Below are 27,220 nucleotides of genomic sequence, written 5' to 3'. Positions count from 1 at the left end.
CCTTCATGGCAATTAAACTTTGGTGGTGGTGGGGAAACTTGTCCCGTTCATTTGAAATGATGTGGGACAGGGTGCCTGTGATAGGAGGCAGTCAGTTTGACATCTGATGAAATTGACCACAGACCACAAAAGCTGGCGGTATAATAAATGTGTCAAGTCTTCAAGGTGTCACAAGTTTCTTTGTTGTTTTTAATCACTGCATCTATTGCAGAAATCCCCCAGGATATTTACCTGTCCTCAGAAAAATTGGTCCTTCGTGTTTCAGCACCCAATGCGGACTGGGAATTGCTTTCAGTCTTCTCACTGTGGAAATGCAAGTGAGAAAAGTTAGAACGTTTTATGTGATCCTTTTCTGCTCCTTCCCCCCACATCAGCCAGCAGCAGGAACAGTACACCTGCCTTGATATTAGGAGTAAACTAAGGTCACCAGGATTTTACCTTCTCTTTGGGGAAACCGGGACCTTCAAAGCAGAGTTATCCCAGGAAGCCAGTTCATGCTTCTCCTGATCTGGCTTGCTTCTGGTAGAGGAACACACACAAAAATAAACAAAAATGATCTTTCAGTTTAGATTTGCACACATTGCGGGACACATGACATTTTTGACCCTCCTGGGTTAACAATCTGTCCATTCAGGATTCCAGATGGCCATGGATCTTCCCCTAGTCCCGCCCCCTTTCCCATCAACCAGCAATCCTTGGGTGTTTTCCCAGGGCTCTCCTAGGGCTCCTAGTGCTAACAGTCAAAAGGCCTGGAAAACCAACTAAAAATGCATATAAGGAAAAACAAGCAAAGTGCATTGTGTACTTATGACACCTTTTCATTCTAAAATGAAAAGATGGAATACGTGCACTTTTTTTTCCGATGAGAAAGAAGACAGAAAAGGTGATAGGAAAACATGGGAAGGCTAAAATCGAAGACGACGCTTGGACCTCCTGTAAAATCCTGTGCATGAGCATGTGAGATTGTACAATAAAGCTTCCTCTTGAAGCACCTGTAGGCTAGCATGCATTTCCCCAGGTGCATGAGGTGTTAGCCTCAGCAGACAGGTAGAGACAGAGAGACAGAAGGGGCAAACTTTGGGGTCAAATACCATGAAATGTAAAAAGTGCTACCTGCAACAATTCAGTTAAAGCTTAAATGTAGGCAAAGTAAACACAGTGACCATTCACGACAGCAGTAACTGATGAAAACAAAATCCTAGCATTGCTGTCAATTAACACCTATAGTGGGAGAGGAAGCCATTGTTTCTCTTCATGCCAAACAGAATGGAATCATACTTCTTGATAAATTCTAATTCAGCAGTTTCACATGGCAGGTTCTAATTTCCATCAATGTACACAGGTTACTGAACAGAACTTCGCTTGCACAAAATTTGGGCCTTCTTTTTGCAGAATGCCACCTTCTCCGCTCCTCAGCACCAGGGCAGGTGGGGGAGGTTAGGCTTGGGGGGATTTATTTTGTTTTTCACTAGAATCCTGGAGCTAAGTACAAAACAGTGAGTTTCTCATTTTCTACGTGAGGTTGTTAATCTGCTGTTAATCTGTGTCTATTTTCAGTTTTGCCGCAGAATTGAGATTCGAGCACTAGACATGTTTTCCTACCTGCTTTTCCACTACATAACCTCTAGATGGCACTGTGGTGCAGCACAATAGCACAAAATGCACAAGTGAAAACTTTCTTCCACTTTCTCAATTAAATGCCTCATTTTCCCTGCTCTAAAAAAACCTTGCCGAACCTGCTGGTTAGACACAGAAGTGAAACTGGTGTGTCAAGCCATCATCTAAAGAACCCACAAACAAGTAGGGAATGATGAGTACACACTAAATACCTCATGTAGGAAAGCCCTTAGTAATACAGATATAGAGTTGAGACACAAGGTGGTTCTGAGCACATGCACAGCCTAGGAATATATCTTCAGTACCAGAACTAGTGCTTGCATGCAGATCTGTTCCACCTTTCCCTCAAGCTTTCTTCAGTTTAGCAGCCTAATTTAGATAAGGGAGGTTCCCCCTCCCCCATCACAGTTAAACCATTTGGAAGTCAGCAATCCTTGCTGATCTACTGCAAATCATTCAGAAATTTACCAATAGATCCCAATATACTTTCTGCCTTCCCTTGGTATACACAACACTGAATATATACAATACACAGAGTAAGACTAGTGAAGTCAAATTGGTTTGTTATCATGTATATTCCGCAAACGGAGGCCTGGACATATAAACTGGAGGGGAGACACATCACCTCTGCCAGCTACTCTGGCTGCCAATCTTAAGAAAATATTTCCTTGATTTCTGCCCTATTTTAGTGGCTGGGGCTGACTATCTGTCAGGTATGCTTTAAGGTGGATTCCTGCATTGAGCAGGGGGTTGGACTCAATGGCCTTATAGGCCCCTTTACTATTCTATGATACATCTATGAGCAGCATTCTCTAACTTGATGTGTTGGACTACAACTCCCATCAGCCAATGGCCTCACTGACTGTGGATGATGGGATATGTAGTCCAATGCATCTGGAGGGCATCAGTTTGGGAAAGACTGCTCTAGAGTTAATGGTGCACTCTACCTGTTCTCCAAGGAACTGAAGTGGTTGAATGTGGATGAGGATTCTGAGGCTTGGTCTCTGCTGCTGCTGCTGCTTCTGTCGACGCTACAAAAGAGACAGAAGAATCAAAAAAAGAAAAAGAAGGAGAAGGCATCAAAACAATGCAGCACAGGACAGAATGCGGTCAACTCTGCAAAGCTTCTTGGCTTTCAGGAACCCAGATTTCCCTCCCTCTTCAAGCCCTCCCCAAATGCAACTTCCCTGATAGATAAATGGACCCAATCCATATCTAGAGCATCTCTGCATTAAGGGGAAATTGTGTTGCTTACCCAGGGCTTCCTGCTTCCTGCTTCTTTGGCATGATTGTAATGGGCTACATTACATGGGCGGAGAAGGGCAACCATGTGGTTTGAATTGAATACTTCCCCTCCATTCACTTCCATTGAGAAAACACCATCTAGTGCTGGACAATCTCACTTTTTTCCAGATATCACCACATTAACAGTGGTTCTTTTAATAGGGGCTTTTCCAGGGGATAGTGCAGCAGATGTCCTGGTCATTGATGCTGTCATGTAATGGACCCACAAACTTTGGTGAGTGGCCAATCATGAGCATTCAATAAATTGCTCATTTAGAGGACCCCTCAGAGGCCCTCTGAATACTGGTTGTGGGGGTGGGGGACAATGAGAGAGGTCTATGTACCTCACGTCCTGCTTATGGGCTTCCCAGATGTGTCTGATCCACCTGGGGAAAGGAGAATGCTGGACTACATACACCTTGGGTCCGATCCAGCAGGGGTCTTTGAGCAATATGGTGATTTGACATCATGTGCTCTGTTTAATGCTCTGGCCTGGCCCTGACCTGGTTCAATAGCTGCCTTTCTATGCATTATTTATTATTACATTTAGAACCCACCTGCAAGCTTTACTGGGAGATTAGTCAACAAATGCTTTAGTCAATTGATTTGGTGAAGGGGGGAACTAGTGAAGCTGTGAGTTAAGTCAGGGCACACTTAGGGCGCAATCCTGTGGACGGTGACTTCGCTGTTCAGAAGCCCCCAAATTCATGCTGCTGCTCCCACCCTGATGCCAGAAAGGCAGAAGGAGCAGCAGAGGTGATCTTTGACTCCTAGTCGTCTCATCTCCTTTATTTTCGCCAGCTGGGCTTTCCAGGCTGCCTACAGAGGGCGTTTTGGAGTGGGAGGGAAGAAGCCTGACAGAGGGAGGCTCAGGATAAATTGTATCCTGGCCTCGCTGGTCTCCTCCCCTTCCTCCAGAACACTCTCCAAGTTCTATTTCTCAAACTCAGAGAGGCAGCCAGCATGGTTCTCTCCACACCAGCTGTGAGGGGTCAGGGTTGGATCTCCAACTCCCCCTTCCATGTGGTCAGAGTTCCATCTCCAACCCCGGAAGAGGGGTTCTGAGCCATCCTATGGTCGCTGGGACCCTCGGATGGCTCTCCCCCTTATTTTGGAAGCTGCTTCAGTTCTTGTGGGCTACCATAATATGGAATGGAAAAGCAAATACAAATTGGCTTGGACTAACCTGGTGCTAGAAGCAGCACTCGCCATCCTAGACTCACTCCAGGGGGACCCCGATGGGCCTCTTCTTTCCCCATTGGTGCTGCTGGAATACAAGAACATTTTGGTGATGAGTCTTTACCATCCTGTAATCCTCAGCAGAGACAAATAGGCTCATAGCAGCCAACTGGAATTTGCCTTTGGTGCAGTTCCATCAGGGCTCTCCAGAAGTTGTTGGACTGCAATTCCCATGAACCCTCACCACTGGGTATGCTGGCTACATCTGATGGGAGTTACAGCCCAACAACATCTGGAGGGACATAAGGCATCGACGGGGGAACTGAACCTTTTTCATCCTGCTGCAGTCCTGAGGAACATCTCCCTACTGCCGTTGGTATTTGCTTGGCATGGGCAACATCTGGCCTTCCAGATGGTGTTGGAATCCAACTCCATCCATGTCCAACCAGCATGACCAACAATCCAGGATGTCAGGAGTTGAAGTCCAACAGCATCTGGAAGGCCAGAGGACGCTTGTCCCCCTCCCCCTCCCCATATTAGACCATGAGCATGTTTTACCTTATAATCTTTGAATGGTGCTTAGAAAACACTAGGTGCTTTATTTGTTTATTTATTTATCGTATTTTTACCCCACTCCTCAGCCAAAAAATAAAGGCTCTCGGAGCAGCTTATAATCAGTTAGGAAAGAAGACAGTCCATGCCCTCAGGCTTACAATCTAAAAAAGATATGACACACAAGGAAAAGGAGTTCAGGAGGGAAGAGGAAAAAAAGAGAGAGAGAGAGAGAGAGAAATTAAGTAGACCAGCAACAGGGCTGATGGGATTGTCGTGCTCCTGAAGGAGGGGAGTCAAACTGGAGCAGACCCTGATGTTTCCTCTGCCTGCTCCTGTCCCCCTTGCTCCTTCTTTATCAGTGCTAAATGTATCGTAACAGTTTAGATGCATTATAACAATAATAGCAATAATAATAAAAGGCTCTTACTGTTAGCAAAAGTGACTCCATTTCAGAAAATCATTGCTACGCATGATGGCTATGCTCTATTTGTAACCTTCTGCTGTTTGATAATATGTTTTTCTCTTAGCTGCATCTTCAAAGTAGTTAAAATCAGTTTGAACAGGATGTAGCCTAGTACGTTATCTGGAGCTGCTAACAAGCAGGCATTCCAAAGTTGTATTATCGGAGACCATGTCATAGCAGTTAATCAATCCAATTAGTAAGGTGCATCTAACTCAAACCAACTCCAGCCTGCACTAGACCAGTGGTTCCCAAAGTGGGCGGTACTGCCCCCTTGGGGGCAGTGGGATTGCATAGGGGGTGTTAAGAGGCAAGGGGGCAGCAGGGGGGCACTCGAGGTGGTCTTTTCCGAGAAGCGCCTCTCCAGAAGGTCTTAAAACCCAGGGACATTTTTATGGGAGAAGGTAGTTTGGTCCCAAGCCATATAGGGGAAGAATCCACACATGTATTAATACTGTTTAAGAAGAGTCCTTTTAACGATGAATTGAAATGTTTCAAAAGCACCAAAACGCTAATGAAGAGACATGCCCTGCTTGGTGTGCCCTGCCATGCTGGCTGCAAAACAGAGGCGTTCGCTCTCTTTTCCTTCCCTCCCTTGGCAAGCCTATGGCCGGTACTTCAGATTTTGAATAAATATTCAATTCATTGTTACTGTTTTGAATTTTATTGTTATTATCTTCCTTAGTGGGTCGTTGAAAACCGCTATTCTGAATAATGATTTTTATAGTGTATGGTAGGGGGCACTGGGCATGAGTTTGTGGAACCAAGTGGGCGGTTACCTGAAAAAGTTTGGGAACCACTGCACTAGACGATGCCAGAAAGGGATGAATCAAAGGGGAGGGGTTGTGGGGGGGGGATTGCGGGCAGAAGTGTATAAAAATGTTATGCTTTCTGTAGACAGGGTCTGAACTGCTTTTATTACACTTCGCACCAAGTTGCAACTTTCATAAACGTTGATTGTACCCTCCCTTGTGGTCTGTGCCTTTCTATGGGATCCGCCCTTAGGAAGAAAGAACAAGGCTTTTTGTCTAACACTTACCTCTTCCCACGACTACTGAACCATGCTGAGGCAGGCATTGTCTGACTTCTGGAGCGTGGTCCTGTGTCGTCCTCTACGTCAACCCTTTTGGGAAACACAAAAGCCCACACATAAATTGCATTGCCCCCTTCTTTTCAATCACTTTATTTTTAGGGTGGAAGGTCTACTCCAGCTCTGACAGAGATCTTCTGTTTTCTTCCACCACCATCGCACAGTCATTTCTGACACAGAGTCCATCTGAGGATCAAGGCAATGGAAGTCAAAGTTCTTCCCACCCTTTTATTTGCTGAAGGCGCAATCCTATGCATGTTTAGACTGAAAAGGGTCCTACAACTCCCAGCATGGCTGGCTGGGGAAATGCTGAGAATTGTGGGACTTTTTTTTTTTCAATCCAAACATGCACAGGATTGTGCTCTCACTTACAAGTTTTATATCTCACCTTTGATCACAAAAACTTCCAAGGCAGCTTACAGATATAGTAAAAGTACAGTAATATCGTAATAAAATACACACACACAAAAAACACCCTGAGAATGAAAGAGCAACAATAAACCAATTAAAATGCAAGAATAAAACTAGAATAGAACCAGTTGGGTCACGCCACATGGGAGGCCTACATAAAAAGTAGGTTTTAAGTAGTTGGCTAGAAGTCAGAAGCGTGGGCACAGTACAGGACTTGCAGGACAGACTTCTCCAGAAGGGTTGTAAAAGCCCCCAAGGAGAGCTTTACCCTCCATATGTCATTAACTGTCATGGCTTCCAAGCAAGGGACCCTGGGTATCTCCAGAGGAACAAGCAATGGTGTAGTGGTACATTTTCATGGAGGAGAAGGCCATCAATGGTTACTAGAGAGCTTTGGCTATTGGGCAGTATAAAATCCAATAAATTAATAAAATATATAATACGGGTGCAGATGGCTACACATTCCCTCCAGGATCAGAGGCAGTATACTTATGTAAACCGGTTGCTGGGGATCATGGGTAAGAACATGCTGTTGTACTCATGCCCTGCTTGTGTGTTTCCTGTGGACACCTGGTTGGCCATTGTACGAACAGAATGTTGGACTTGATGGACTCTCACTCTGATCCAGCAGGGCTCTTCTTACGTTCTTGTATGTATACACACACCAAAGAACAGGGGTACATAGCATACTAACTAATTTATTAGGATCCATGTGATTGCAGTCGTATGCATAAGTGACCTGGGAGTAAGCTCCATTGAACACAATTGGTTCTTACTCCTGACCGCTTAGGTTTAACTTGTGACAAAAGATCTTTAACCAAAGATCTTCAGCCAGATGAAATACAACTTTTCTGCTTTTCATGAGAAGCCCAAGCAAGCTTGCAAAAGAGTGTGCCCACTTAAGATGCTAGCATAAAGTAGGAACTCCATCAAAGAAAAGGAGAGAAGTATCCAGACTCTGCTGGATTATATTTTCCTCATTCTCTCACACAGGGCCTTGCTAGACGAGGCCTTAGCGCGCTTTGAGACCCGGTTTCCCTGCTGTGCGTCCAGATGACGCACAGGGGAATCCGGGCCCAGGCCGCACTGAAGCCTGCCTTAACGCGCCATAAGCGAATTCGCTTATGGCACGCCTTTTCTGCAGCCCCAGCCTGAGACCAGGGCTGCGGAACGTCTAGCAGGGTCCGTGGCTTTTGGCGGCTACTCGCTTACTGAGCACTGTGCCCATCGGGCTGGGGGGATCCCAGCGGGGGGGAGATAGGGGGGGAAGGCCGGGCTGGCAGGAGAGGGGGAGGTCGAAGGGCGGCACGGGACGATGAGGGAGGGCGAAGGGTGGCACGGGACGACGAGGGAGGGCGAGACGGGACGACGAGGGAGGGCGAGATGGTACGGGGAGGGATGGCCGAGGGCAACACAGGGGACGGGACGGGGAGGGAGGGCAGGGAAAGAGGGGGCAGGGGGCAGGGGGCTTACTTTAAAAAAGGGTGGGGGGCTAAAAATTTTTTAAAAAACCTTACCTTGTCTGGAGTCTTCGGGCCACACGTAGCCCCTTTAAAAAAAAAAAAAAAATGGCCGACGCTGCAGGGCTTCCGTAGTCCCTGCGCGTCGGCCGTCTAGGAGGCTGGGCGGCGCGCGCTAAAGTTATCACGCCGTCGCCCCGCCTCCCTGCTGGCTTATCCAGCCGGGTCTAGCAAGGCCCTTCCTCTATGCTGATCTGTCACAAGCAACAGTAAAACTTGAAAGCCTTGTTATTTACTTGCAGAGCAAGGAGAATCCCTCAATTACTCTGGTGCTCCAAGAAATTACATCATTGCCCTTGCCCTGAAAAAAATATCCTGGAGCTTGCACTCCTTGTATTCTCCGTACATTACACCACTGATAATAAGTAACTTCTAACAATGCAGCTTCAGCTTTCCCACAATTGACTTGTATCTTAAACAAAAATCTTGGGGATATTTTTTTTTTACCTCTTCACTGCAAATTCAAACTAGTTTTGAAACTGGCTTCATATTGGTTTAAACACTATGGATTTAGAAGATAAGATGACGTGATAGCAGACAAGCTGGAGCGTGTTCAGAGGAGGGCAACCAGGATGATCAGGGGTCTGGAAACAAAACCCTATGAAGAGAAAGAACTGGGCATGTTTAGCCTAGAGAAGAGCAGATTGAGGGGAGACATGATAGCACTCTTCAAATACTTAAAAGGTTGTCACACAGAGGAGGGCCAGGATCTCTTCTCGATCCTCCCAGAGTGCAGGACACGGAATAACAGGCTCAAGTTACAGGGAGCCAAATTCCGTCTGGACATCAGGAAAAACTTCCTGACTGTTAGAGCAGTATGACAATGGAATCTGTTACCTAGGGAGGTTGTGGGCTCTCCCACACTAGAGGCCTTCAAGAGGCAGCTGCACAACCACCTGTCAGGGATGCTTTGAAGTGGATTCCTGCATTGAGTGGGGGGGGGTTGGACTTGATGGCCTTATAGGCCCCTTCCAACTCTACTATTCTATGATTCTATGCTGGATCAGATCAAAGGGCCATCCAGTCCAGCATTCTGTTCACACAGTGGCCAACCAGCTGCCTGGGGAACCCACAGGTAGGTCACGAGTACAACAGCACCGCTTGAGATCCCCAACAACTGGTATACGTAGGCAGACTGCCTTTTTCCTGATAACGTTCAGCATTTCCCAGCTTCCAGCCTAGTTTTAGCATATGACAACTGGGCATGTTTAGCCTGGAGAAGAGGAGACTGAAGGGAGACATGATAGCACTACTCAAGTACTTGAAAGGTTGTCACACAGAGGAGGGCCAGGTTCTCTTCTCCATCATCCCAGAGTGCAGGACACAAAATATTGGGCTGAAGTTACAGGAAGCCAGATTCCAGCTGGACATCAGGAAAAACTTCCTGACTGTTAGAGCAGTGCGACAATGGAATCAGTTACCTAGGGAGGTCGTGGGCTCTCCTACACTAGAAGCATTCAAGAGGCAACTGGACAACCATCTGTCAGGGATGCTTTAGGGTGGATTCCTGCATTGAGCAGGGGGTTGGACTCGATGGCCTTAGAGGCCCCCCAACTCTACTATTCTGTGATTCTCATTTCCAGTTTGAAAACAGCTGAGAACATCTCTCCAGCCTAATCTTTGCCCTACAACATCTTTCGGTGTCATTTCTGGAGCCATCTCCTTACTCACCTTTTGGCCATGAAGGGTGGTGCCTCTTGTATTGAACTTCTACAAACACATAAGTTCTAAATTAGATATTATTTAAGTCACTCCCAATTCAAAAGATAAACATTACCTATGGGTTTCGTTTATTATTTTGTGAATAAACATTTGTAGATGGGAATACAACCACTGCCCTTTTACAAAAACACCCTTCTCCATGCTCCCTCCCTTCAACCAGCCTTTCCCTCCCCAGTTTTGCTATAGCACATACTAGTTCAAAGGAATCTTTCAGGAATCTACAAGGGAGAGGGCCTTTTCAGTGGTAGCCCCCCAATCATGGAATGATCTTCCAACAGAGGCCCACTTGGCGCCAATACTATCATCTTTTTGGCTCCAGGTTAAGACTGCTCTCTCCTCTCAGGCATTTAATGGCATATGTGAGTAATAAATAAATGAATAAATATGATGGGGCATTATGCCAGGTCTAATATTTTATTGAAATTGATTTTTTTGCTTTTTAAATTGTTTTTAATTTTGTATATTTACATTTTTTTAATGCTGTATTTTATCTTGTGAATTGTTGCAAACTGCACAGAGAGCTTCTGCTATTGGGTGGTATAGAAATAAAATTATCAATAATAATAATAATAATAATAATAATAGAAGATATCATTTCATGTTACAAATCCCCAACTTGCAGCCAATACCATCCATGTAGTGTGTTAAGAGTTGGCAGCATTAAGAGTTGGCAGGCCCCAGAATTTCCTTATAATGGGAACCTTTACTTTTAGTTAAATGCCTCCTACTCATGCTCGGTGCTTGGGATCTCTTATTACCAAAATGTTTTGTAATCAGAGTTTAATACAAACATGTGGATATTGTGTCAGTTACAAACAGCACACCTGTGCAAGATGTGTACATACAGGTGGAGAAGTGGGAGGGAGGTGTCCTCGCAAATCACATGTAGCCAGGCAAGTTCTGCCCAGACATCTGTATCTTTCGGCATGCAAAAGCACCAAGTGTACAACAGCAGAAGCATAGTTTCATAATTAATGTGCTGCTTCAGAGAGAAGGCTATTATTATTATTATTTATTTATATAGCACCATCAATGTACATGGTGCTGTACAGAGTAAAACAATAAATAGCAAGACCCTGCCGCAGAGGCTTACATTCTAATAAAATCATAATAAAACAATAAGGAGGGGAAGAGAATGCACCAAACAGGCAGTATAAAAGTCAGAGCAAAATCAAGTTTTAAAAGCTTTAGGAAAAAGAAAAGTTTTTAGCTGAGCTTTAAAAGCTGCGATTGAACTTGTAGTTCTCAAATGTTCTGGAAGAGCGTTCCAGGCATAAGGGGCAGCCGAAGAAAATGGACGAAGCCGAGCAAGGGAAGTAGAGACCCTTGGGCAGGCGAGAAACATGGCATCAGAGGAGCGAAGAGCACGAGCGGGGCAATAGTGTGGGATGAGAGAGGAAAGATAGGAAGGAGCTAGACAGTGAAAAGCTTTGTAGGTCAACAGGAGAAGTTTATATTGGATTCTGAAGTGAATTGGAAGCCAATGAAGAGATTTCAGAAGTGGAGTAACATGGTCTGAGCGGCGAGCCAAAAAGATGATCTTAGCAGCAGAGTGGTGAACAGAAACCAATGGACTGATGTGAGAAGAAGGAAGGTCAGTGAGAAGAAGGTCTTCTTCTAGAATTCTTCTCCCTGTCATCAAGTTTTCTACATGCTGGGCCTCTTCGTTCTTCGTCTTTAGAATGGAGGAACATTAATTTAACAATAACTGAACTGGACATATGGTACATCTCCAAATAGTGAGGAAGAGTGTTACCAGGGGACCTTTTTGGCTGCTCGGTCTCCTGCCAAGGTTCTAACTCTTGATGCACAACTTCAAAGCCCCAGTTCCCTTCCTTTCTTAGGGTTCTTTATCTTCAAAACAGATTTGGACTGGACAGAGGATGCCATGGAATAGAAGACAGTTCTGTCAAGTAGGATACTTGGCTACTCTAAGCAGGAGAGGAGAGGAATGTACAGCTTTTGTTAAATCCACTCCGCCTGTGTTTCACGGATTCTCAGGTGTCTTTATTCTGTAAGTGCTCATTGATGGAATCAGGTTGTTTTTAAACAGCATTTTGTCCTACTTGCGCAGATGCCATTAGTTCATGCAAGTGCACATTTGCACTAAGGCGTACTTGTGCAAATGCATATTAGTACGTGGACGTTAGCACAAATTCCCCCTTCCCCAAAGTGAAAAAGCGTCCTGCAAATCCGCAGAAAAAAGCTGTTCCACAGTGGAATCTGCAGGTTGGATTGTGTGCTATCTCCAGTATTCAAAGCAGTAAGCCTGTGTGCAGCAGTTGCTGGGGAACATGGGCAGGAGGGTGCTGTTGCACCATGTCGTGCTTTGTTGGTCCCTGGTTGATGGCTGGTTGGCCACTGGGTGAACAGAGTGCTGGGCTAGATGGACCATGGGTTTGATCCAGCATCAGGGCACTTCTTATATTCTTATGATTCATAGAAATCCAAACTGATTTGAATTTGTTGCAGATTTCATTGACAAACCTAGCATCAGGGCCCGGCTTCAGCACTACAGCAGGCCTTGGAGGATATAGCCAGGATTTGATTAAAAGCAGTCTGGAAGAGTTTGGCCTACTCAGCCTGTGGAATGTCAGAAACTGTGTGAGCTTCACTCTGTCAGTGCTCTCAGAGCAAGGCAAGGGGAGTCACTCTACTCCCGGCGTCCACCTGCAGAATTGAGCCTTGACAGGGCAGGAGGCTGGGAGATCTCCGTGACAACCTAACGGAAGTGGGGTGGGTGGGTGCAGAAGGGTCACTCATGGCTGGAGTGCTGAGCACTGATGCCCTGGCTGAACAGGGGCCTTGCTGAATGACTGAAAGGCCTTGGTTCGGAGCAGGTGTCTTACAGTCTCACCTTCCCTTTAAGCTGATGCAAACGCGAGGAGCCTTTGCTAGGAAGACCTCCTCTGCATTGCCTGAAGCCCTCTATGTTTGGATCCACAATTGCACATTGACTTTCCTAATTGGAAATTTGGATTGCTGAGGACTTGCCAGTGTGTGCGTCCTGCAAGGAACGGAAAACCTGACCGCCAGGAGAGGAGAAGGAGGCCCGTTTCCAGATGAAAGCAGACGTTTTCTGGTGTTTGAATCATGCTAGACTGTGCTAGCTGGCTTCTGATTGGGCCTCCAGACCCTATTAAGCATTTGTTCTCTGCTTTCTTAGTGACTCCCCCCCCTTTCTTCCCCTCAAACTCACCCGTTGCTTTTCTTAGCAGCCGAAAGGACATAAGAGCGCTCCCGGCTGGCCGTCCGCCTCAGGACGCTGCTTGCGGCTTCAGTCCTGCGAAGGAAGGAAAGGAGAGGCTAAGTCATAGGATGCAACCAGAGCCTCTGACTCCTGTCCTGACAATACCACATTCTACATTCGTGAGTTGCAGCCAGGGTTTTTTTCAAGCAATTTTTCGGACTGCACAAATAACCTGTCAGACACCCCCCCACCCCGCAAGCCAAACACACTATTTCTCTTTTACGACTGGATGGATTCTCACCAACACTAGTAGCACCTTAAACATAAAGACAGATTGACAGAGCCATACGGATACCCAGGGAGGATGACAGACCAAGAGCAGTACACCACTGGTTGTCACCTACAGCCCCCAATTGAAACCACTGCAACGGATCACCAGTGAACTCCAACCCATCATCAGCACAGACACTTCGCTCTCACAAGCCTTGGGAGGCAGGCCAGTCCTGGCCTACAGACAACCTCTTGACCTGAAGTGGGTGCTAACCAGCAAAAGTACACAGGACAGAGACACAGACAGAGGGACTAGACCATGCTACAGACCCAAGTGCCAGCTCTGCCCCCACATCTATTCAGGCAACACTGTCACAGGACCCAACAACATCAGTCGCACCATCAAGGGCTCTTTCACCTGCATCCTTACATAATTTCTGTTACATGACATCCCAGACTTTGTCTATTGTTAAGTTCTTAATAAACATATGCACATAACCCATAACACGTGTCTTATTTTTTGTCACCACTTTTTCCAACTGCACATTATCAGATGTCCAACTGCACATTTCTTCCCCCAACTGCACATTTTGTGTCCAACTGCACACTAAAAAAAAAACCTCTGGTTGCAGCCACAGAATTTACGCACGGCTTATACAGCCTATTTACACCCAGCTGGTAAAACTGTACCCAGTGGCATCTTGGATGTTATTCTAAGTGTGTAGCTAGCAACCATTCATGGTTTTATTTTCTCAGTTTAATTATAGGCACGAGCGGGCTATTTGCACCAAGAGCACACCGTGTCGTGTGGGGAGGTGTGTTTTTTAAAAAATGTTTTATAATTTCTATAAATGGAATATAATACATCTAATTAGAACTAAAACAGTATAGACTAAGGGTGCAATCCTATTCATTCTTAGACACAGAAATGTCTCACAAGTCCCAGCATTCCCCAGTCAGCCATGTGGTGGACTTTCTCTCTCTCTCTCTGTCTCTCTGTCTCTCTCTCTCACACACACACACACTATAAATATATAAATGTATCTATATGACTGACATAATTTTAAAATATGACCATATTTACAAGGAATTTATCAATATAAAAATGTACTTTAATTTCATTTTTTTAAAAAATGAAGGTGAGGCTAATATTAACTTTCCCAATTATTTGTTTTCCGCCTTATAAACGCGGTTAAGTTTTAGCAGTTCTGCCATTTTTGCAAACTTTCATTAACCGTTCTGTATGTGAGAAGCTGGACATGCTTCCCCCACTTTGGAGCGACCGAAAATTCTTGCAGCAGGAGGGGAGGTTGAACTCTTGCTTCCCCAGCCAAGATCCTGACCAAAATCACACCATCACATACTAATACCATCAGTATTAGCTCCTGTTGTTTTTATACTGTTTTTATGTTTTTTTAAAAAAAAATTGTATACTTTTAATGTTTACTATTTTTAATTGTTGTAAACCGTCCAGAGAGCTTCGGCTGGGGGTGGTATATAAATGTAATAAAATAAATAAATAAATAAATAAATAATCAGAACTTCTTTTCCCTCTCATGTTGATTGCAGTATGGAGAGATTATTTTTTGTCAGGACTGCAGCTGGGGAGCAAATGGTTAAACCTCCCCTCCCCACAAAGAACCTTGGACTGCTCCTTTAGAGTTCTGACTGAAACTCGGAGCAGATTCATCGCCCCACTGACATCAGAGCCACCAGCTTCCACTGCCAATAAGAACATAAGAACGTAAGAGCCCTGCTGGATCAGACCAAGGGTCCATCTAGTTCAGCACTCTGTTCACACAGTGGCCAACCAGCCATCGGCCAGGGATGAACAAGCAGGACAGGGTGCAACAGCACCTTCCCACCCATGTTCCCCAGCAACTGGTGCACACAGGCTTACTGCCTCGAATACTGGAGATAGCACACAACCATCAGGGCTAGTAGCCATTGATTGCCTCCAGGAATTTATCCAGCAATAAGACCACTGAGACTAGAGCCTAAAATTAACTAACTACACCACCGCCCCGACTCAGACCCACGTTAAGCTGAAATAGCCATGATGGATTACCTCTTTTTCTGCTCATCTGAGGAAACCGAGGGCTCCACATCTCCTGGATCTGATAATTCTCGCTTGATGTTGTAGGGAGCTCTAGATCACAGATACAAAAAGAGAGGTTTTGTACTTTGGCGAATCTCAAAGTGTTCCCAAGCCCTGTTGATGCCTTCTCTATTGTGTGGGAATGGTACAGTTTTAGTTATATAAGCAACAGTGCTCACAGCGGGCATGCTATCCTAAAATATGCATGTTGCATGCATTTGATTCTCAAACACACTTTTCTTAAAAATAGGATTTCATCCTAAAATATGCATTTTATATGCATTCTGGTACATTAAAAGAAAAAAGCTGGGAACTAGATCACAAAATTCAATGAAGTGTGAAACCCGAAGGAGAGATGTGTTCCGGTCTGTTTATTAGTCCAGGAAGTGCAAATCAGGTCGGTTTGCTGAAAAATGCAGACCGAAAGAAATCCTCAAGCAGCCGCATGATATACTCACAGTCTCTTGTAATCCTCAGTGGTCATCTTGTACCCTTGAGCGAAGCGGGGCAGGCTGGCAGTTTTGGCACTGAAAACATAACACCCCCAGCAATCATCAGAGGTTTGAACACACCCCAGGGCTCTTTCTGCAGGGTGATGTTCATAACATAACGGAGAATGCAGAGACGATACAGCTTCAAAGAATGGGGGTTCGTACCTAGCTTTCATTAAAATAAAATAAAAGTTTCCAGTCCTTTTACTTGTTGTAAGGGAAAATGTGATACGAGCGAAGGGCCAGATTCTTAGTCAATTGCTCAAGGAGCAATAATATCATTAAAGGTGCAAAAAGTCCCACAATTTCCAGCATTCCCTAAACGGCATGGTTGGCTTGTGCCTTGAATCATTTTAAACAGCCTTGCATTAAAGCATTAACTTGGTCACCATAGGCGACCAGGGATTTACATCCAGGTGAGTAGATGGAATCCCAGGTAGGTGAGCGAACAGACTAGGAGAAGAGGGATGAAGAACTCGATCCCTCCTCTGTGCCCAGCGTAGAAACTGAGCAGGCTGTGAGAGAGGGGAAAACCCCTCTCCCATGACTACCATAGAAACCAGCAGGCTGCTGTCTAGAGGTGGGACTCTCCATCCCTTCTCTTCCAGCTCCCAGCATTTTTTTTATTTTTTATTTTGGTGGGGTCTTGGCATTGGTGGTGTTGACTACAAGGCTGATTTTAGACATAGCATGCTAGCTCGATGTATGTCTGGGTTCTTCTGCAGTGATTCGCCATCTTTAGCCACCTCCTCCCCCTATTTCTGGCTAAGGGATTATTTGGATTCAACTGCATTGACAAAGACATGCATCAGTGTCAGGGATTGATCGGACAAACCTTTTCGGCGAGCCATTGGATGCTGGGTTCGAAGGAGCACTCTTGTCGATGGTCTTGGTGAAAACTCCCCTACCAGGAAAGAAACAAGGTAAGTAACCTCCAGGGTCACATTCCGTAGCAACAGTACAATGCTACGAGCGGGAACTGCGACAAAATGTTGCAGCGTCGAGTGTTCCTGTTTAGTGCTTTCCTACAGGATATCCATTCTATCCCCCCTCCAGAAACAAGGGAAAGGGCCTTTTCAGTGGTGGCTCCCCCAATTACGGAATGATCTCCCCGATGAGGCTCGCCTGGCGCCAACATTGTTATCTTTTCGGCGCCAGGCCAAGACTTTTCTCTTCTCCCAGGCATTTAACAGCATTTAGCAACATATGCTAAGTTTGTTTGTTTTTCAATGGACCGCAGAACTGTTGTTGTTAAATGGATACTGTTGTTTTATACTGTTGTTTTTTATATTTTTGATGGTTTAAAATTTTGTATACTTTTTAATGTTCACTGTTTTTAACTTTTGTAAACTGCCCAGAGAGCTTCAGCTATGGGGTGGTATATAAATTTAATAAATAAATAAATAAATAAATAAATAAATAAATAGTATGTCAGCTTTCCATGGCCACTGAGAACATTCAGTGTTCATTGGGGTGTTTTTGGGATCCCACCACCGCCACCACTAAGTTCTGAAAACTTTGGGATTCCCCCACAGCCTGCTGATATTTCCTTCTTATATTTGGATGGTGCCATTTCAGCTTCATAGGTAACAGCACTCACAGCCTGAGCATCGGAAATAGGGAGGGAGTGTTCTATCCCTTTCTTTTTCTATTCAGTCCCTCTCTACTCACCTGATGAGATATCCGGAAGGTGAAGAGGCACTGGGAGACCTAGGTGGAGAACAGAAATGCATGGTTTCCAAAATGAGGGAAAGATAAGAATAAGAGGTGTAACTCTTTGGTCTTTATCCAAACAATCAGTTTTGGAGAGATGAACACACAGTGGGTTCTCAATTGTTAAAGAGAATCCAGATGTTCTTCCTTGAGGAAATGCTGCTGTTGTGGGGAAACTGCATTCCCCCCCCCATTGTTCAAAGTTCCAGGACCAGTTGTTGGCAAAACGTGTCCTTTGCTCTTACAAGGCCAACAGCAGAGAGGAGCCCGCACAGTTAACAAGCACAAAACAGTTGCACAGTTTGTATTCATATTATTAGTGTAATGGTCTCCTGTTTTGTGCTTTGCTCTTACAAGCCATTGCAAGAGTTCCTGGGGAAACTATGGCCATAGCTAGACCTAAGGTTTATCCCTGGATCATCCAGGGGTCAAACCTGTTCATCTAGGTGACACACAGGGGATCCAGTGCTCAGGCAGAGGCGAACCCTGGATGATCCCAGGATAAACCTTAGGTCTAGCTGTGGCCTCTGTCTCCCATAGTCCCCTGGGCTATAACACACTACTAGCCAGGGCAATGGAGAAGAAGAGGGTGCTGAAGAGGAAGAAAGTGAATAGGGAGATATTTCTCTCCCATAATACTAGAACCCAGAGTCATCCAATGAAGCTGAATGATGGGACACACAAAAAAGAAAGACTTCTTCACCCCACGCATAGTCAAACTATTGAATTCGCTTCCAGAAGATGTAGTGATGGACACCAATTTGGATGGCTTTAAAAGGGGATTAGACAATTCATAAAGGATGAGGCTACCAATGGCTACGATGTCTGATGACTAGATATTAGCTCATGTACCAGTTGTGGGGCATGGGGTTGGTCACTGTGTGAACAGAATGCTGGACTAGATAGATCTTTGACCTGATCCACCATGGCTTTTCTTAGATTGGAGAGAACCACTTCTCTCCTCTTTCATGTTGCTTCCACACTGATGATTTAAGGGAAGAGGAGTATTTGTTTGTGGGTGTTGGGGTAAGAACGTAAGAAGAGCCATGCTGGATCAGACTTTGAAGACAGGAAGGGAGGGAAGTCAGAAATTCTTCTCCAGATCCTTTTTTTTTTCTTTTTTCTTTTTAAAATCTGAATCAGAGAAGAACAATCAGAACCTTGGGTAGAATCCAACTACTCAGAGGAGACCCATTTAAATGAATGTGATTACATTAGTCATGACTAACTTCAGTTCCATTCATTTCAACGGGCTTACTCTAAATAGGAGCTGAGTTGGATTCTGCCCTTTGATGGCATTTCTAGTCATTTTTACAAAGAACTACTGTAAGTGCATACGCAAAAAAGAAATCCACAGATTGCAACATGTAACGCAGAACAAGATAAGCTTTGATTGTTGGCATTGTTCCAAAAGCAAGTGTCATATTTCTTGCACACACTCACGTTTTGGAGGGACTTTTTTCTGCCGTAGGAGACTTGGCTTCCACTTGAGAGGATGGTTCCGCAAATGTTATCCTGGGAGAACAAGGCAGAAATGTTTTCAGCATAAGAACATTGACATCATAGAAGGATAAAGCACCAACAGGTTCAAGATGAAACTGGAGCACTATTGCATTGGGGGTGCAGAACTTCAGGCCCGTGGGCCATATCTGGCCCTCCTGTGGTCCCCAGAGGACCACTCCCTCTTCCCCTGGCTCCACCCCTTTCCACCATCACCAATTGGTTTCCTGTCTTTTGTGCAGTTACCCTTACCCTGTATTCTAAAAGATTGAAATGCTTCTTTCCTAAGGCTTAGTTACTGGCAGTAACAAGTTTTAAGCTAAAATATGCCGGTATTTATGGTATTTTGGCCACTGGAATGTGGCCCCTGAAAACTTCACTGAAATGAGATTGGGCCCAAAAGGCGTTCTGCACTTCTGGACTAAGGAAAAAGATTACTGTCTCTAAACCTGGGGTGGTGGGGATGGTGTAGCCCAGCCTTCCTCAACCTGGGGCGCTCCAGATGTGTTGGACTGCATCTCCCAGAATGCCCCAGCTGGCTGGGGCATTCCGGGAGTTGTAGTCCAACACATCTGGAGCGCCCCAGGTTGAGGAAGGCTGGTGTAGCCCTACAGATCTTGGTAGACTCCAAATCCCATCAACCCTTGCCAGCAGAGCCAATGGTATGGGATGATGGGAATTGCGGTCCAACAATGTCTAGAGGGCCACACCTTCAACCATCTCTGCCTTAGACTTTTATTTAGATTGATGATTGCCTAATACCCTTTGAAGGCCTTTGAGATGTTGCACCACCAGCCATAACGTGAAGCCTATTCACAGAGGAAGCTCCCTTATATTGAATGAGCCCATTGGTCCATTTGGCCTGGTATAAAAGTCCAGTATATATAAGCAACAAGCTAGACGAAACATAGAGCAGGATAAGCAAATTGGTTCCCTCCAAACGTTTTTGGCTACAACTGCAATAAACCCCACCCATTATCCCCCTGCTGACTAAGGCTGATGGGGTTTGTAGTCCAAAACATCTGGAGGGCACTGGTTGGCTACCCTTAGCCTAGAGCAACCAAGAGAGAGTGGGGGAGGAAATAGCCTAATTTAGAAAGAAACAGAGGCCGTATCTACACCAGCTGTTTATTACAGAATAATATCGAAGTCACATGACGCACAGCTGATCCTGCTGTGATCTCGGCTCCACCACTCAGTTATTCCAGGACTTTGCTGACTGGTTTTGTCACAGTTCCCCCCCCTTCAATACAACCCGAAGTCTGTGGCCAGCGTGCCCCCCCCTTTGCGAAGTCGTTGCTGTTCGCTGTGAGTTCTGGGATCAGTGAACAGCCAATGACCTGTGAGGGGCGTATGCATGGGTATCGGCATGTTTCATCACCGAGAGTCTTTCTTTGGGAGGGGGACAAACAAGTATCTGTACCGTATCACATGTTCGATAGACTCCCTATCCATCCCATGTGTAGCTGTGCATTTGCGCATCTATGACGAATCATAAAAAATATCCCTGTAGACACGTAATCTGCCTATCCCCGCCCACTTCTCCCAACTCACACGTGGAAGCGCCGTCACGGGGCACACGTCCTCCCGCAAGGGCACTCCTGAAAATGCAGGAAACTTTGCAAGCGTGTGCCCCGCGAGTGCCGATGCCGGAAGTGGGAAAACTCACAACCTCCCCTCCTCCCTTGCAAAAGGGCTGTAGGGGTAGATTAGGCCAGAGTCTAAACACAAGCCACTCAATTCTGCCTTGGTGTCTAGAAAATCCCGAAGAGACTCCGTGCCAGTTTTGCTATTGGCTTCTGTCTGATTCCATTCTTCTTCTCAAAAAAATGAAAGAGCCACAAAGCAACTGCAACCCCAATGGATGAGTTTCCCAGAGAGGCTCGTCTGGGACCTACGTTATGGGCTCTCCCACACTAGAGGCCTTCAAGAGGCAGCTGGACAACCATCTGTCAGGGATGCTTTAGGGTGGATTCCTGCATTGAGCAGGGGGTTGGACTCGATGGCCTTGTAGGCCCCTTCCAACGCTACGATTCTATGATTCTATGATTCTATGCTCTCTTTAGCACCCCCAGGCATTTTAGTCTTTCAGTTTCTGTTGTTTCAAGTGCGATCCTGTATTTTAAATCTTTGCATTGTTGGCGAGTTTTATTTTGGCTTTTATTTTCATTTTATCCTGCAGTTTTAAACTTTTAAACTTCGATATTGTTTTGTACTGTACATTGCATTTTGTGTGTTTTTTTAACTGCTGTGAACTGCCCAGAGAGCTGAGACTATTGGGCAGTATAGAAATGTAATAAAGAAAACCCATAAAGAAAAGAAAATGGGAAAATCGCATCGGAACCCAACAGAAGTAAGACGTGTGAGAGAGATTGTCCAGAGGCACCTGCGATTCGGTGACAACGTTGTTGGTGATGCGGGAGATCTCCCAGTGTTTTCCCTGGTCCTCAATGGTGAATGTCTATCAGGAAGGGAGAGGAGACAAGAGAGTCAGGAAGAGAAGTCACTGTGGTGGACACAGTGCTGAACCAATATCTTTCCATCTGGTTGAGTCAGACACCAGCCTTCCTGGAGAAGGGACATACATGGAGCCTCTGACAGGGCTGACCCCAATAATTTTTCTACTTGAGGCAAAGTGCAAGATGGAGACCCCCTTTCCGCGTACCAAAGCTGATTGGACTGGCAGTAGAACCTTATTTTGACTCTCATGATGCACAACAGGGCATATAGCAAACCACATGGGCTCATGTAGCCCCATCTTCTAATACTCTCCATCACCCACCCTCCAACATCTACCAAACGAGGCTACTGCCTCACTCTGCCTCATGGTAGATGCCTGCCCTTCCCTCTGAGACCCACAGGTGCAGTTGTTTCAAGGATTCCATCCCAGTCGGGCAGAGCTGCAGAACCCTCCGGAATGGACCCATCCTGAACAACCCATCAACAAATCATCAATTCTCAAGGTGGCTTGTTAAAAAAAAAAAAGCACACTGCCTAGTTAACAAGCTGCCCTACAGAAAATGTCCTGGGTTCAGACAACACACTAACCCACAGTTCAACAAACAACAACAACCCACACTCAACCACTGAGTGTGGGTTAGCATGTTGTGTGAAACCAGTGACTGAAAAATCTGGTGTTTGGTCCCTTGGCAGCTGTACTCTGGGAGGCAGAGTGATTATGGAGGTATCATCTTCTAGCAGCTTTGGGAGCTGGGCTGGGCCAGTGGGGCAGCCCTCATGGGAGTGAACCCCACAGAAAAGGCAAGTGCCAGTCTCTACTCACATAGGGCTGTGATTTGACTCTTCCTCACATTCGGATTTCTGCTGGATCCAGCTGTTATCCCCTTTAAGGGTCGTCCGCACTTTCATTTGGGTGAGGATCCTCTTCCGGTCTTCTTCGCTGGGTAGGATGACGCCATCTAACAAATGGATGAATAAGAAGTTTGGGAACAGTGTCCAAAGAGGGTTAGCGGGACAGGAAAAACCTCGGTTGATGCAAGGGATTCAAATGAGTTTTGGGTTTTTAGGAATCCGACCTGCGGATTTCATAGCAGATCAGCGTTTTTCGAGTCATACAGAGTCCGCAGACCCGAAGAACGTTTCTCCGTGCATCAACACTACTGCACATTTGTGCAGATCCATGAGTGAGCATTAGTTAATGCAAGAAAGCGCAAGTCAATTCAAATAAGCACAAGTAGAATGAAATTCTGGTAAAAAAAAAAAAAAGAGAAGAAACCGATTCCATCAATGAGTGGACGCTGGAATGAAAGACACCTGTGAATCCACGAAACACAAGTGCGACGGATTGAACGCAATCCATATGTCCCTAGTTCAGCGGTTCTCAACCTGCGGGTTGGGACCCCTTTGGGGGTCGAATGACCCTTTCACAGGGGTCGCCTAAGACCATCGGAAAACACATATTTCCGATGGTTTAAGAAACTGTATTGACTGAACTATGTCATGTATCATCTCTTGTATTATTAAAGCTATTGTTATGTATTATTTTCATTCGCAAACCATCCCATGACAATGGATCGTGTAGAGAAGAATGAAAATAATTTTATGGTTGGGGGTCACCACAACATGAGGAACTGTATTAAAGGGTTGCAGCATTAGGAAGGTTGAGAACCACTGCCCTAGCTGAAGCACCACCTTCACTATGCACTCAGAGCATTCAAAAAAAGCCATTTACCTTTCATGACGCCAAGGGACAGCATGACTTGCACTGGCTACTAGCTTGGGTCTCAGATTCCGGATTTTTGCACAAACAGATATAACTGGGGAAGACAGAATGAAATGCAGGTTACTAGTGTGACTGGGAGAGCAGACGCCCCACAGGCATTCCCTGAACAAAGAGGAGTTTGTTCAGGATCCTCCCAGGATCCTCCCAACAATTCCACTCTTTACCAGGAGGGCAACCTTCCAAATCAGCACACATTCTCTCCTCCCTTCCTTTCGAAGAAAGACCCTTTTATTTCTTGATGCTTTCCCCAACCCCAATTTGATATAATCTGACTGTTTTGCCGATTCTTTGACACAGTTCCATCGTTTTAGCTGCTTCTAACCCCTCATTCCCAATTTTATCATTTCTGATTGTAGCTGTAATTGGTTTTTTTATTGGTATTTGTTTTTAATGTGTGTTTTATAATTATTGTGAACTCTTTTGAGAACCACCATGGTTGAAAAGTAGTATGCAAATATGACAGTAGATAGATAGATAGATGATAGGACCGAAGTTAGGGTGACCATATGAAAAGGAGGACTGGGCTCCTGTATCTTTAACAGTTGCATAGAAAAGGGAATTTCAGCAGGTGTCTTTTGTATATATGGAGAACCTGGTGCAATTCACCCTTCATTACAACATTTAAAGCTGCAGGAGCTATACTAGAGTGACCAGATTTTAAAGAGGGCAGGGCACCTGCAGCTTTAACTGTTGTGATGAAGAGGGAATTTCACCAGGTTCTCCATACACACCAATGACACCTGCTGAAATTTCCTTTTCAATACAACTGTTAAAGATACAGGAGCCCGGTCCTCCTTTTCATATGGTCACCCTACAGAAGTACTTATACTGGACTGGACTGCTAGCCATTTGATAAACCATCCATGACATCTCTTTTCAAAGCATAAAATAGGCATGGGAAACTTATTGGACAGGAAAAGGGGCTACTACAGAAAAGGCCAAATTGTTGGGTTACTGCCTGCTGAACCTCTGGACAGAAGAACTCCTGGAGCAGCCTCCTAGGTGATCTAACTGCAGGGGCAGGCAACCTGTGTCCCCCACAGATGTCTTGGACTACAATTCCCATCAGCTCTAAGCCAGCATAGCTAATGATGAGGGGTGATGGGAACTGTAGGCCAAAACATCTGGAGTGCTACAAGTTGCCTGCCCCTGGTAGCAGAGGACAGGTCCCTGCCCCATGGAGGTTACAATCCAGAACACAGGCCCGTAGGAAGCACTTGGCAAAACCTGTAGTTTGCTGCCGTTTCAAACCCCAATACTGATTACCTGACACAACACGGCTTTTACTGACAGTCAGGCCTGGAAAATACTGTCTGTTCCGCTCATTTCACAGCTGAGCTTACATGGAAACTTTGCTCATAGCGCTTGCTGGAGTCTGGACTCCCAACAAGCCTGTGCAGTTATATCAGGGCAGGGAACCTATGGCCCTCCAGATGTTGTTGGAACCCAACTCCCATCAGCACTAGACAGCATGGTCTAATTTTTGTGAACCGCCCAGAGAGCTTCGGCTATTGGGCGGTATAAAAATGTAATAAATAAATAAATAAATAAATAAAATAAATAAATAAATAATGGTCATGGATGATAGAAGTTATAGTCCAAAAATATCTGGAGGGCCACAGGTTCCCTACCTCTGTGGTTAGATCACCTAAGAGGCTGCTCCAGGTGTCCCTCCTTCCAGAGGTTCGGCAGGCAGTGACCCAGATTAGGCCTTTTCTGTAGTAGCCCCTTATCTTGGGAGCCCTCTTTGCAGATGCACCTGCCAAACAACATGAGACCCCTCCCTCTTCAAGGGAGTCACCATTTTCTTTTAAAATGGCTCAGTTGGTGCCTCTGGGGGGACAATGACAAGAGGTGGCAGCTGCTCAGCAGGTGCCTGGAAAAGCTGGGTGCTCAGCCATCCGTCCAGGCTGTCTGGGCTTCTGCATGGTCTGGATCGGTCCGAAGCGATCCAGATCAACCTAATCTGCTTCGGACTACTTCGGACCGATCCAAGCCTGCTTCAGTTCAGAATTCGGGTCCAAATCCGAAGCGATGCACAGCCCTACTCATAACAACATTTTTAATTCTCTTGTTCTCTGATTTGATTATTGCTTCTGCGTCTGCTCTCTCTGTCTCTCTCTCTGTTTTTTTTGTTTTCCATCTGCTGCACCCAGCATCTATCATTAAGATGTTTTAGTGTCCGTTCGATTTTCTTGGTGTCATCTTTTTTTAAAATATTGTAAGCCACTTTGGGCGTTATTATGGGAAAAGTGGGATATAAATATTTTACATTGGATTGGACGTCAAGCTCACCCTATTTAGGGCTTTATAGGTCAAGGAACAGGATCATGGGATGCTCCTTTCTATTGAGTCAGACCACTGGTCCATCTAGTCCAGTGTTTTTGTGGTTTTAAAATGTTTTTGTGATTTTAAATTTTTGTATATTGTTTTTAAATGTTTTTACCCTATGTAAACCGCCCAGAGAGCCTTGGCCATGTGGCGGTATACAAATAATAATAATAATAATAATAATAATAATAATAATAATAAAAAGAAGAAGAAGAAGAAGAAGAAGAAGAAGAAGAAGAAGAAGAAGAAGAAGAAGAAGAAGAAGAAGAAGTTGTCGTCTGGTATTGTCAATGCTGACTGGCAGACCTGAGGGAGGTTGGCAGAAGTACCATACAAACAAACTAACAAACTAACTTTGGGGGGGATTTAAGGGGCAAAACCAGCCCAATATGCATGTTCAGTGGGCCCAAAATATTAGCTTAGTTTTGGGGACAGGGGCAGTGGAAAACCTGGCAGGAAGGGGATTGGAATGGAATGGAGTGTCTGGAACAGCCTTCCTCCAGCCCCGGAGATGTGTAGGACTGCAACTCCCATCATGGCCATGTTGCCTGGGAATGACAGGAATTCAAGTCCCAACACCTCTGCAGAGCACCAGGTGGAGGAAAGGTGGCCTGGAGTCTTGAACAGGAACATTTGGGACTGTGACATTTTGTTATAGGTCTCACTTGCAAGAAGTATAACTGCAGTTCATCAGGGGAGTCTTCTGCTCACGGACATGGAGTGCTGTGTTCTGCAAGGGCCTTTAATCAGTCACAAGTTCCAGAGGGGACACAGCCTGGAGTTTTCCTCCTGCCCCATCTCTTGTACAGGCCCACCGTAGAGCAGCCCCCTGGTTCTGAGACTTGGCCGGGGATATCAACCAGGCCAAGACTCTCGTCAACAGGTCTGAACTCTCAGCACCAGCCTCCGTTCGCCTTGGAACTTAGAATCGCTCACCCCAGACGCTCAGGCTGCACTGGAATTTCTGGCTTTGCAAACTCATGCAAACCTGGGCATGTCAGGAGCATTCATCAGGATTGGCTTTGGGGAAACAACAAAGAGTCTTTCTAAGCGCTTTCATTTATTTTCCTAGCCATGAGTCACGAGGCAGTTGCAATCGAATCCTGCCCTTCCTTGACAGTTTCCTCCCAACACATTACAGGTACAAACACCTTCTTCAGAAAAAAGGGCAGAGCCACAAGGCATAGTGTCTAAAGCATCCTCCCCACAACCGTCCTAAGAGGAGGTGCGTGTTGAAGGTATTTTTTGTTGTTTATTCGTTCAGTCGCTTCCGACTCTTCGTGACTTCATGGACCAGCCCACGCCAACCTGCCAGCCAACAATTCCCTCTTCCAGGACACTCTGTTCTATTTTCCCTCCCTGCTCTGGTTTTCCAACCCTCTGATTCCCCCTCCAAGGGACACTCAGTGGCCCCTGGACATGCTCAGTTCACATGAGGCTGGGCTGTGTGTGTTCCCCAAGCATGTTAATACCTACAGTTTTTTTCCTCAATGGGCTCCATTTTTGGCTGTTGTCCTGTTGGCACGTACCAGCTGAATTTGGTACT

The 27,220-nt window shown here is 45.5% G+C and overlaps 1 protein-coding gene across 1 annotated transcript in view; it reads right to left on the bottom strand.

Moving 5' to 3' along the window:
* The window catches only part of ZNF185 (zinc finger protein 185 with LIM domain), a 76,698-nt gene that overhangs the window by 30,756 nt on the left and 18,722 nt on the right, over nucleotides 1-27,220 (bottom strand). The window contains exons 2-15 of the mRNA XM_063142061.1: nucleotides 23,293-23,377; nucleotides 22,384-22,519; nucleotides 21,487-21,561; nucleotides 19,044-19,115; nucleotides 17,559-17,597; nucleotides 16,723-16,791; nucleotides 15,855-15,923; nucleotides 15,367-15,447; nucleotides 13,038-13,121; nucleotides 9,788-9,826; nucleotides 6,135-6,218; nucleotides 4,088-4,168; nucleotides 439-519; nucleotides 232-303 (exon numbers count right to left, since the gene is read on the bottom strand). Coding sequence (XP_062998131.1) covers nucleotides 232-303; nucleotides 439-519; nucleotides 4,088-4,168; nucleotides 6,135-6,218; nucleotides 9,788-9,826; nucleotides 13,038-13,121; nucleotides 15,367-15,447; nucleotides 15,855-15,923; nucleotides 16,723-16,791; nucleotides 17,559-17,597; nucleotides 19,044-19,115; nucleotides 21,487-21,561; nucleotides 22,384-22,519; nucleotides 23,293-23,317 — 1,007 coding nt within the window. The 5' untranslated portion in view covers nucleotides 23,318-23,377. The remainder of the gene's footprint in view (nucleotides 1-231; nucleotides 304-438; nucleotides 520-4,087; nucleotides 4,169-6,134; nucleotides 6,219-9,787; nucleotides 9,827-13,037; nucleotides 13,122-15,366; nucleotides 15,448-15,854; nucleotides 15,924-16,722; nucleotides 16,792-17,558; nucleotides 17,598-19,043; nucleotides 19,116-21,486; nucleotides 21,562-22,383; nucleotides 22,520-23,292; nucleotides 23,378-27,220) is intronic.

The sequence above is a fragment of the Elgaria multicarinata genome, chromosome 15 (assembly GCF_023053635.1).
Source record: "Elgaria multicarinata webbii isolate HBS135686 ecotype San Diego chromosome 15, rElgMul1.1.pri, whole genome shotgun sequence".
NCBI classification, from domain to species: domain Eukaryota; kingdom Metazoa; phylum Chordata; class Lepidosauria; order Squamata; family Anguidae; genus Elgaria; species Elgaria multicarinata.
Note: the sequence above shows the minus strand (reverse complement) of the source record. Positions and strands in the feature narration are given on the sequence as shown.